General features: G+C 42.6%; 1 protein-coding gene across 1 annotated transcript; it reads right to left on the reverse strand.

The window, feature by feature from the left end:
• Window positions 1-506: 506 nt before the first annotated feature.
• LOC135875817 (pantetheinase-like) lies at window positions 507-11,077 on the reverse strand. Its single transcript, XM_065400850.1, has 7 exons — window positions 10,865-11,077; window positions 10,661-10,791; window positions 6,888-7,080; window positions 5,650-5,941; window positions 3,302-3,675; window positions 935-1,105; window positions 507-605 (listed from the first exon to the last, which is right to left on the reverse strand). The coding sequence occupies exons 1-7, from the start codon at window positions 11,075-11,077 to the stop codon at window positions 507-509; spliced, it is 1,473 nt and encodes a 490-aa protein (XP_065256922.1).
• Between the last annotated feature and the right edge of the window lie 1,023 nt (window positions 11,078-12,100).

Here is a 12,100-nt window from a genome sequence, read left to right on the forward strand (position 1 = left end):
AAGGAAGGGGCTGTGGTAAGCATGGCGAGTGTTGGACTCATAATAGGAAACACAGGAAGTGAACAGGCCACATATCCTTGGGCAGCATGCTGAGCAGGTTCTATTCCTTGCATTTGTGTGCCTTTCTAGCTGGCATTTATTATGCAGGATCAGGCCTGTAGTTATTTTATTTATTAATCCCATAGTTATCTAAAATTATAAAATATGTAATAGTATTTTGATATGCAGTTAACATCAGGTTCATAACGCTCAGTTTTTTGCATGCTAGAAAAAACAAATTCCAGAAGTCAGTGAGACAAAGGCAACTGCTATTCAACAGTGATAAAAGATAAGTAGTCATAAAATAGTAGTCACAGTTGATTTATTTCTCAATATGCGACAATAATGAAATAGGCTGCTGTATATTTACTAAACAAAGCACAATTATAACAGGAAACAACACATTGGTTATTGTTTAGGTAGATGATGTTTCAGATGTTATTCTGAAATAACAATATCTAGTGTGGTTATGGTGGGTCCTTCTCATACCACCTCCCAAAAAGCGTCACTGTTAAAACTGGTTTAGATGCACCACTCTGACTGATCAAACGTCCATCACTTAATACCTAGTTGAAGAAGAGGATAATAAAATTACACCATTAACAAAGCAGTAATATTACATGGTGCACAAGTGCCATGCATTTATAAGGTAAATGTTAAATAGTTTGAAGAAACAGTTTAATTAAGTAAAGTCTTGGAACCATAACATACAAAGCTAAATTGCTTTCTGAGGTCAATTGCTAAACCGAAAGGGCACCCAATACATGTCCCCCCCCCCCCCCACTATTAAAAAGTTTGTCTTAGCTTTGTTTTGACTTTGTTGCAATATTTTGTTACTTTCCCCTATGAGCCCCCTGAGAAGCTACTTTGAAGCAGCTCAAAGACATTCTCCTACCTGAAATTCGCCAGGCGCCAGCTGAACCTCACTGAGCAAGACTTCTGGGAAGACGTAACTAGTGCCAAATGTACCACTGAGAGAGAATGCTTCAAACCTGGTGTGAGCAGTAGCCACTGGCTCCCCACAGGTTTTCAAGTCTGTGCTTTTACACTTCAGTAGTGTGCATATCTATGGGAAAGAAAAAAGGAACACACATTTAGGAGAACCATTTTACTAATAGTAAAATTTGACTTTATTTTCCTCAAGACCAGATGGTACCAACTCAGCTCAATTCTTATGCCAACGATGCACTAAGTTAGTACATCAGGAACAACTTTTTGGATCAAAGAGTTTCCAACTCTCCAGCTCCTCTCCCCAGTATGTCTCTCCATACTGCTCTCCACTCCCTCAAGTACTGCATACAAAGGCAGCGGTTTCTCTCTACCAGCTGGGTTTGGCCTTGTAGCCTTTCCAGATCCACCCACCCACTGGAAACCTCTGCTCCTACTTGACACTTTGTCCCCCTTCCTTTGTCCTATTCCACCCTAGACTGTTCCAGTTTTCTAGACCTTAGGCACTGACTTCATGGATGCTCCGGGGCTGGAGCACACACGGAAAAAAATAGTGGGTGCTCTGTACCCACCAGCCACAGCTGTTTGGTGGCTGGGAGATGGGCTTGGGGAGGGTGGAGAGCAGTGGGCAGGGAAGGGTCCGGGGAGGGGGCAGAGCAGACGTGGGAACAGGCAGAGTAAGGGCGGGACCTATGGGGAGGGGGCAGAGCAAGGGCAGGGCCTCGGGAGAGGGGGGCAAAGCGGGGGCAGGAAGAGGCAGAGTGAGGGCCGGACCTTGGGGAAAGGGGCGGAGTGGGGGCCGGACCTCGGGGAAGAGTGAGGGTGGAGCACCCCAGGGAAAACTAAAAGTCAGCACCTTTGGCCTGGACCCTTTTTTATGCTTTCCCTAAGAGCCACCTCTAGAGTTTCCACTTGTTCTTCCCACTCCTCCATCGAAAAGTTGACTTTTTACCAATAAAACTAAGACAAGTTCTTTGATGGAAAGCTCAGGCAATCTTATACACATTATTAGCAACAAAATCACTTAGTGGCCTGGCTGGTGGTCTATCAGAAGTTAATTTGGATGTCTCCATCCAATCCTTGGTGGATAGGTGTCTACATAATAAAGCCAGCACCACAACTGATACCCTTGTGCTGGCCATCTCAGAAGAGATGCCAAGGTTGGAATAGGTACAGAGACTGACTTAGCCTTTTATTCCCAGAGACAATCCCTCCAGGTTGGGGTTGATGTGTATCAGAGGGTAACGTGAGGCAGCATAAACTGCTGTAGCTTGTTTTAAGGAGAAATAAAAGACTTGGTCCACAGCACTGGACATTCGGCAAGAACTAAAATCATTTTATCAGTGGACCAAACATCAAAGTGTTCAAGTCCATTAAAGTGACTTTTTGAAAATGTATCAAAGGAGATATAGGGTGGCTAAAACATCGAGACACATAATGGGATTATAATCTGTGACAACTGGTAAGGAAAGTGGTTGGTGATAGGTAGACTAAAGTAAATCTAAAAAGGACCTGTCAGTAATTAGCCAATGCAATAGATTTGCTCAAAAAACAAAGGACAGCCCATATTATGTAATGTGACTAAACAAATTAATATTTCCAGCAAGATAGCATTTAATGGTCAATCACAGTCTTTCCCAAATGTTTGGTTAACAGAGCAAAACCTTGGACATTTCCAATAAAACTTTATGCTTTATATATACTTCATTGACATGACATGGCAAATAAGAAAAAACTCAATCTTTGTGAATTCAGCTGAGTAAAATGTCTTGTACAGTTGAATGCAATCAACTGATATTTTAAAAATAATATCAGATAAAGATCAACTCTGATGAAAGAGACAGAAAAAGATTGTTGCATTCCAATTTTCAAAGTCTCTAACAGCATCTCAAAGACATCTTTCTGCTACTTACCATCCTGAAGTCTGTCTCTAAGACAACATAGTAAACAATGCAAATGGTGAAGTGAATGGGGGGCGGGGGAGGGAAGAGAGAGAAAGGGGTGGAGAATATAAAGATCCATTATATTGTGGAATAATTTATTACCATACAAGATCAATTCCCTCTTGTCACATGAACTCTGAGTTTGTACCCAGGGCCATTCCAAGACTTGCTACTTTTGGCATGAAGGGCAAGCAGACTCATTAGAAATTACAGGATCAACTCATCACTAGCAACCAAAGGGCCATGCAGGGGAACATGAGAAAACACCATTGTCCCTTTTTTCTCCCAGGAACCAAAAGCATCTCCCATGCAAAGAAGTCTCATAAACATATATATGAAGTATTCCACATGTCCCCAAAAATAAGCTTTACCTGCAAATAGTATTCTCCTTCAACAACATGAAGGCCATCAAAAGCACCCAGCACATAAACTTCATCTTCTTGATTCTCCACCATCCTGTAGCTCAAATGACAGCAAAGATCTTTCTGGCAAACTGTATGATTTCCTTCAGGCTTAGTGAGTTCAGTGAAGGTGAATTTATCAAAGAAAATGATTCCACTGAAATTATGGTCATCTGGTGAGAATCGTTTGACACTTGTGGCATACGCGCTCCAGTTAACAGTAGAAGGGTAGGTGGGAGAAAGACGAGGTCGTGAACGCAGTTCCGCAACCAAGAGGTGACCGTTCTCTGTTTCCATATTGTAATGATATGCCCTGGGTCCATCAGGTGCATAGATACCACTCCCTGTGAGTGACAGACAGAATTTTCAGTCCAAAAGAATCAGCCATTTGAATGATATTGTCCTTTTCATTTTTCCCAATGCTGTTTTGTTCTATTATGATGTTTAGAACATTACCAAAAATTAACCTCCCAAATTAAACCTTTAAGAACTCAAGTCTTTTCTTACAATTCCTAGAGAAGGGACAGGGTGCATTAGGGTGACCAGATAGCAAGTGTGAAAAATTGGGACAGGGTTAATAGGTGCCTATACAAGACAAAGCCCCAAATATTGGGACTGTCCCTATAAAATTGGGACATCTGGTCATCCTAGGGTGCATGGTTTTCTTATTGAGGGAGGGGGCCAGATTCTCCACTGTGGCTGAGATCTCCTCAGCACAACAGAAGGGGGATGGGCATGGCAGCATGGAATGCTGTCTGGCTCTCTGATTCTCTGCTCAGCTTGACCCCACTGCAGAACAGAGCAGCTTGAGGGCTGCTCTGACCTATGCTAGCTGACAACAGACCCAAAAGGGCCAACCACCAGCCGAGAACAGCCAGAGCCCAAAGCACTCACCCTACAGCCCTACCCCAGGGCTGGCAGGGGGATGGCATAGGAGCTGGCTATGCTGGCTTTACCCCAGTTGAGAACTCCGCATTAGGGGAATCTGGCTGACCAGATAAAGCCAAATCCAGGAGAGAAACTGGACCATTTATTAGAGTATTGGATTCCATGCCACACCTATATACTTTTCTTCACCTCTGCCAATCAGAATGGATCATGAGGGACAAAATATCAGATGTTCTCAGCATGACACTCCAGTCAGCACTATGTAAGAGTTTCTATGCAAGGGATGAATCCTATGACAGGCATCCCATATTCATTCATTCATAGAATTTAAGACCAGAAGGCACTATTATTATCACCATCTAGTCTGCGGTCCTTCAAAGCATAGGCCTTAGGACTTCCATTCTTTAATTCCTGCTTCAAGTCCATCAGCTGGGGATGAAGAAGAGCATATCTTCTTGAAATCATCCAATCTTGATTTAAAGATTTCCAGTGATGGAGAATCCATCAGAATCCTTAGTAAATTGTTCCAATGGTTAATCACCCTCACGGTTAAAAAATTGTCCTCATTCCTAGCCTGAATTTGTCAAGCTTCAACTTCCACCCATTGGATCTGGTTACCTTTATCTGCTAGATTGATAAGCCCTCGTATCACAGATGAGGGCGAGACTGGGAGACATCCCTTCTATTTCAGACAATATGAATATGATCAGTGACCCAACCCTGAAATCGTGCAAGCATGAGATCTAATAGGTTTCAAAATGTAAATGTGGCCCTTGGCTAAAAGATCATATTCCATCTGCTTAGTTCTCAGTAAACACAAAGTCACATTGTTTTAAAAGAAGTGGGTGAAGAACAGTGCTCCTGTGACAGCCCTGACAACTTGGTTCTAAGGGTCTGAACATTACTGACTGGTGCTACAAACCTAGTCTTGCATTTGGTTAGTATAAATGGAATCTTGCATGCTGGTTTTCATTTATTACCCAGTGTTATGACTGTATTTTATAGTAATCCAGAATGAGTCTTGTTCTTTAGCTGTTGAAAACTTTGTATGAACTAGCTGAACTAGAGAGCATTTGAGGGTGATGTATTGAGAAAGGAGATTGAAGAGGACTGTTTATCAGCAAAAAGCTAGATTTAACAGCTCAGGGAAGCCAAGCAAAGAAGCTGCAAGATTTTGTTCATACATAGCAAGTCAGTAAAAAGAACTAAGGAAGTTCCTGAGAAGCTAGGAAGGGGGGAAGAAAAAAAACAAAAACACAGTGTGCCCTCATTTGGCATCAGGAATATTGAGGCTAGTTATGAGGCTACCACAGGGGTTTTTGGCTTCAGAAGAAATACATTGTGCAGCATAAAACAATCTCAGAGAAGAGATAGAGACTAAAGATCCAGTATTACAAAGATAATTTACCTTACCCCAAACAGCAAATTACCTGTCATAGCCAGGCTGGTGTTGTGTGTATCAGCCGCAAGGAAATTGACACCCATCCCCATAGCCCAGGCAGAGTGGAATTCAATAGCAGTCAAATGTGGTAGGACATTCATCCAAGCAGTGGGAAACAGCACAGTATCCACATGTAATTTGCTCACCAGAGTCACAGCTGGGTCATGAAAAAGTATGTCAAAGCAAGTGAAAATGCCAAACTTTCCAAAGGATGTGTTGAAAGTGACAATCTCTGGCTCCTTGGGGGAATCAAACTGAGTTTCTGACATAAAGAGATTATACTGAAAAAACAAACCATAGGGGAAAAAACTGTTAAAAGGCACCTAATGCAATAGCCTGGAAACATTTTATAAAACTGCTAAAGGCGACCTGCATTATTAAAAAAAAAAAAATTCTAAAAACCTTCATATTGAACATCTACACTGCAATAAAAAACCCACGGCACCAAGTCTCAGAGGCTGGGTCAGCTGGCTCGGGCTCACGGAGTTTGGGCTGTGGGACAAAAATGGCAGCATAGACATTTGAGCCTGGGCCTGAAACCCCACAAGGGGGCGGATCTCGGAGCCCGATCTGAACGTCTGCAATTTTTGGCCTCACAGCCTGAGTCCGAGTCAGCTGGTTTGGTCCAGCCCTGCGGCCGTGATGCAGGTCTTTTATTGCAGTGTAAACATACCCTAAGTTTCCAAGTCCACCCCAATAACTGGTTGAGTGAAGCCTGATCTAACATTCTACTCAATGGTATTTCTCTGTCTGTTATGCGATAACTTTTGAACACCACACTAGATCCACTCCAAAATTTCAGGGGATGTTCTAGGCATCAGTGGTCAGAACCCTATTGATTTTCCTGAAAATCAGGAAAACCAGAAGGGGGTAAAGGGAGATATACGGTTAGCAAAGCTAGCAGCTTTAACCACGTTTGCAATTGTTTGTAGATCAAAGAACTGGTTGATGACAGCCATTAACACCTTCCAGCCTAGCAGCACTCTCCTGCCCCCATCCCATTTCAACTAATCCTCCCAATGCGGTTTAAAAATGAAGTGAGGGTTTTTTTACCCACGAAAGTTTATGCCCAAAAAAATCTGTTAGTCTTTAAGGTGCCACCGGACTCCTTGTTGTTTTTGTGGATATAGACTAACATGGCTACCCTCTGATATTTAAAAATGTTGACACCTTGCGAGATTTCCCTCCCAGATTGACAGAAAAGAACAGTGTCATGTTATTTCTTACCTTATGGTAGCGTGCCACCAATTTCCCTTCTGAGTCAAAGACAACATTAGTATTGTATTGGTAGTGTCCATTGCTGGGGCACTTGGGATCACTGGAATTACATGGCTTCTTGTCTCCAATATTGGCAACCACATAGATAGAGTTGTTTCTTGCCATGCAGCTGAGCCTTTCCTGCACTGCCGCAGGAGCAAATCTAGTTCATTTTTGGCAAAAGGAAAATACACAAAACAAAAAATAGACCAGGATCAAACTAAATTCAAAGCTGAAAAAAATGAGAAAATAGACTTCAAAGTTATTTTAATGGAACACTGGCGTTTAGAGCAGCAGCGGTTACGGAGCAGCTGAGTACTAGGAGGCCTTTCGACAGATATTGCTTATTTTTTAATTCTGCAATTGGAGCTGTGCAGGCATGTTATCAGAATTCATGGACAGCTCCTTGACCTCAGTGGACTTCTGCATGGGTGGAAGGGTCTGCCCTCAACAATCCTATAGCAGGATTGAGGCCTTAGAATGTCAGCTGCGTGGAACAGGGTGTGCATCTCCCTAGGTATTTGTACAGACGGGAGCTATTACTGTAGAGCTGAATGTAGCATGGATTTTTCAGGTCAATTTGAAACAAAATCATTTAGTTTTTTCAATTTGTCATCAAATTGAAAAAACTAAAACCAGTTTTCAAATATTTTAGGTTTTTGATTCATTTTGAGTGGACTCAAAATTAATTTTTAGTTTTCTATTTCGATTCAGACATGTTGGGGTGTTTTCATCGTGTATGCGTGTGTGTGTGTGTGTGTGTGTGTGTGTGTGTGTGTGTGTGTGTGTGTGTGTGTGTGTTTTAAATTGGCCAAATTTTAATTTATTTTGAAATGAAAAGTAGGAATGAAGCATTTTGACTTTATCAAAAAAATTGTTGTTTTTCTTAGCTGTAACTATTTGTCAAGTTTGTGAATAGTTTCAGAGTAACCAAAAAATGCATTTTTCAACGAAAAACCTACTTGTTGAAAAAATTTCTCTCAACTTTGTATTACAGTATAAATATTTAACACTAAGAAATGCATTTTGAATCCCTCTCCTTGATGTGCTTTTTGTTTAATGGGAAGGAATGGAGGAACAGGGCCTGCTTTCTTTATTCTTCATGGCTCCCCCAGATAGTGCGCCTCTCTTCACATGTATGATCATAGGCTGGTTTTTACAATGATCTTCAAAACATCAGCAGCAAACTTTACCTGTCACTATAAATATAATGCATTATAAAAAACAATTAAAACTATAGCCAAGCTGATGGCTCATGGGGCAGAGTTCAAGTGTGTCCAAAATATACTTCATTTCAAACTACTAAAATTGGTTCATCTGTCCCTTTAAATGAAAAAGACTGAAGAGAGACTTCTGTGGTGCTACTTACTAGCAAATTGTTAAACACACACAACATTTTCCCTTTAGAAGTTCATGGAAATGTTCAATTACACATTCAAAATTCTAGATACAGATTCATGCGCTACTCTGTGTCAGCAGGGCCAGTAGGAGAGAGCTGTAGTAGCAGCATGAAGAGGCTGATCCTCAGCACAGATGCCCTAGAACTGTGCAAATGCTCTGGGAATTCCTCATGAATTTTGGGACACATGCAGGATTGAAATATCATACCCCTTGCCCCTTCAGCAGGCTGACAACAGACTTGAGAGTTCAATATCTGGGAACACGGTGATCTATTACTTGGTGTCATTCCAGAGCCTAGGGGATGGCAGAATCCCATATAACCCTCATCTTTAAAAGTCTCGTCTTTCACGCAATGAGGACAGAAATGCATGTAAAATTATACACAAAGGCTATATGGCTCTATAAGGAGCCTATATTTTACAAATTGGATTTAAGTGAGATCCTATGTAAACTAATACAAACATTAATCCTTTCACAAATATTCTAATCCATTTAGAGGCATGGCTTACATACCAAAAGGCATACTGTCTGCTCCTACAAACAAAAAAATTAGTTAAAAACCAATTAAAGATGGTTAAACCCAATACCCAGCCATGCAAAACCTTGGAAGCAATGAAAGCTCCAGTTAAGGTGTATTTAATATACTCTGCTACTTTTAGATCACAAGCTCAAGCTGAGCTAGCACATATCTGTCTACCTGCACTGGGAAGCATGCTCTCAGCTTCTGTGCTGACATAGACTAAGCAACTCCACCCGTATATGCATGAGTCTCATACACCTCCAATATGCTCAGTAACCCATCCCACACACACCCTATTCCTCACAATTGAATATAATGCAAACTGTTAACTCTGACTTCAGTAACATAGACTTTGGCAAGCTGATAAAGCTGATATGTGTTACTTTTCCATGGAGAAGTTATTGTTACTGTTATTTTGACCCTATTACTTCCCCTCCTCTACTGGTTCCCCCTTCTACATGACAAGTACACATCTTTTGTACATACCTCTAAAGCTCTTCATAGCTTCCCTCCCCCCCAAGCTCCATATCTGCACTTGTATCTTGTTATTCCTTTGCCTCTTCTGTTCCACCAACAATGCCAGTTTTGATAACCGATGTTATCTACTTCTCCTACGAGCATTTTTCCATGCTGCCTCTAATGCCTAGTACTTTGGCTGAACTAGTTTGTAACGCCACTACCCTGTCTTCCTTGAAATCCCTCTTCAAGACCCTCTTCTACCAGAGTAAAGTGCCAAGAATACCTTTATAAACAAACCAACCCTGAAAACTGTACCTGCAGTTTGCCTATGCAGCCCTGTGTTCCCATCACAGTTACAGTTATCCTTCCCCTCCTCCATTCCCTCAGCCTGTTACACACTTGTGCCTTGTCTTAACTTAGGGTGAAAAACCTGTTTGGGGCAGAGACAAGCTCTTAACTAGGGGCCCTAATCTGATTGGTGCCTCTAGGTGCTATAAGTAATAATAAAGCTATCAACTCAACTTCCTGCAGCACTCTGATGTTCTTTAGACATCTCCCATCCAGCTACTCCCCACACCGCATCTCCATCATGTGGTAATCTCAGATAAACTCACATATAAATTGTGTTTGGAAAAATATACAAAAAGGAGATTAGAATGGGAATTGGCAAATTCTAGCAGCAGAATCTTCTCCAAACATAATAAAGATGTTATCTCATAACCTTTCACCCAGAGTTGTGCATTGCTGCTCAACTAAGGCGTTCATCTTGATAACTACCTGCATAGGTGCTGACTCTGTGGGTGCTCCATGGCTGGAGCACCCATGGAAAAAAAATAGTGGGTGAAGCCCCCCATGATCAGCTCCTCCCCCAGCACCTCTTGCCAGCTGGCAGGCCCCACCAATCAGCTGCTTCCCGCTCCCCGCCAGCGCCAGTGATCAGCTGTTCAGCGGCACGGAGGAAACACTGGGGGAGGGAGAGGACGAGGGCAGGGTGCACTCAGGGGAGGGGCAGAAATTGGTGGGATGATGGTGGAGCGGGGAAGGAAGAGGCAGAGTGGGGGGCTAGGGGAAGGGGTGGAGTGGGGGTGGGGCCTGGGGCGGAGCAGGGGTCGAGCACCTCGGGCAACTCAGAAAGATGGTGCCTCTGACTGCATGGTTGATAAAGTGCTTATCATTAGCTGAATTGCCTGTTCAGTTAGTCAGGACATTTTAGACATTAGGTTATTTAACTGTTGTGTACAATAATGTTGGAGTCAAATTCAAAAGACCTCTCAAGTATTTTGCATTTCTCATTAATCCACTCCTCTTCAGACCATTAACACAGTATTTTAAAGCTATTTGGAAGACACTGCATAAGGGATACCTTTCAGGGTCAGTGCATGGAATCCAGTTCACCTGTGGATCTGGGATGTCTTCAAGATAGGGGAAAATGGTGTCTCTTTTGAAGACCCAGCCGTAAATGCCATCTTCAGGAGTCACAATGATGCGTGCACCCTGAAACAACAGCTAAATTAAGCACTTGCCACCAGGAACAAAACAAATAACCAAGAAAATCAAGTGTCAATACCTGTTGGGCCGCTGCTTTGATGGCCCCTTCCAAAACATCCATATTTTTGTTCATTAGTGTCAAAGCATCCTCAGATGAAACAGGACTCCCAGTGACATCTGGCAATATAACAGCGTGCTCATACACTGCTGCAATGTAGCTGTCCAAGGCAAAGGCCTGAAGGATTGAGAGTATAAAAACCGTAGCATATATGTGAGGCTGGAACATGATCATTGCTGAAGCTCAGTGGTAAATGGAAAACAGAGCAAGTTTCTGAAGGATAAAGGAGAAAAGAAGACAGGTGGCAAAGTCCAGCTTTCTTCTTAGTTTACTTTGGCAACAATTCTCTGTGAAATTATGTGGGAAAACACAGCATTGTGCAATAAGATTACCACAGCTAAAGAAACATATTGCAACAACAAACCATCTACACAGTTAAACAGGGAAATGATATTCACTGAATCACTGACATGAGAATAACTGTGCCAAAGGAACACACTAAATGACATCTGTCTAGAAATAGTGGCCCAAATTTTGCTTTGCTATAACTTGCAATTCCATTGACTTCAGTAGACTTGTGCAGAGTAGAATTTGTACCAGGTTTGTACTTTGTGTCCAGTACAACTCTCACTAAGGCTGATACTAGACAAACTTGTGCAATTCACACAGGTAGTAGTTTGAATTGTATGGACAGAGGCCATAACAGGGACGCACAGCAGTGCCGCGTGAAAATTAAGGAGCTAAGGCAAGCCTACCACAAAGCCAGAGAGGCAAACAGAAGGTCTGGGGCAGAGCCGCAAACATGCCGCTTCTACGCGGAGCTGCATGCCATTCTAGGGGGTGCAGCCACCACTACCCCAACCGTGTGCTTTGACTCCATCAATGGAGAATCACGCAACAGGGAAGCGGGTTTGGGGTACGAGGAAGATGATGATGATGAAGACAATGAAGATAGCTCACAGCAAGGAAGCGGAGAAACCGGTTTCCCCAACAGCCAGGATATGTTTATCACCCTGGACCTGGAACCAGTAACCCCCGAACTCACCCAAGGCGTGCTCCCAGACCCTGAGGGCACACAAGGGACCTCTGGTGAGTGTACCTTTGTAAATATTACACATGGTTTAAAAGCAAGTGTGTTTAATGATTAATTTGCCCTGGCAATCGCGGCCAGTACAGCTACTGGAAAAGTCTGTTAATGTGTATGGGAATGGAGCGGAAATCCTCCAGGGACATCTCCAGAAAGCTCTCCTTCATGTA

This window comes from Emys orbicularis, chromosome 3 (assembly GCF_028017835.1).
Source record: "Emys orbicularis isolate rEmyOrb1 chromosome 3, rEmyOrb1.hap1, whole genome shotgun sequence".
Classification (NCBI taxonomy): Eukaryota; Metazoa; Chordata; order Testudines; family Emydidae; genus Emys; species Emys orbicularis.

Coding starts and splice junctions, on each gene's coding strand:
- LOC135875817 (XM_065400850.1), bottom strand. CDS start 11,077: ATGATCATGTTCCAGCCTCACATATATGCTACGGTTTTTATACTCTCA. Junction 10,792..10,864: donor TCAAAGCAGCGGCCCAACAG/GTATTGACACTT, acceptor CTGTTGTTTCAG/GGTGCACGCATCATTGTGAC. Junction 7,081..10,660: donor CCATGCACTGACCCTGAAAG/GTATCCCTTATG, acceptor AAAATGAACTAG/ATTTGCTCCTGCGGCAGTGC.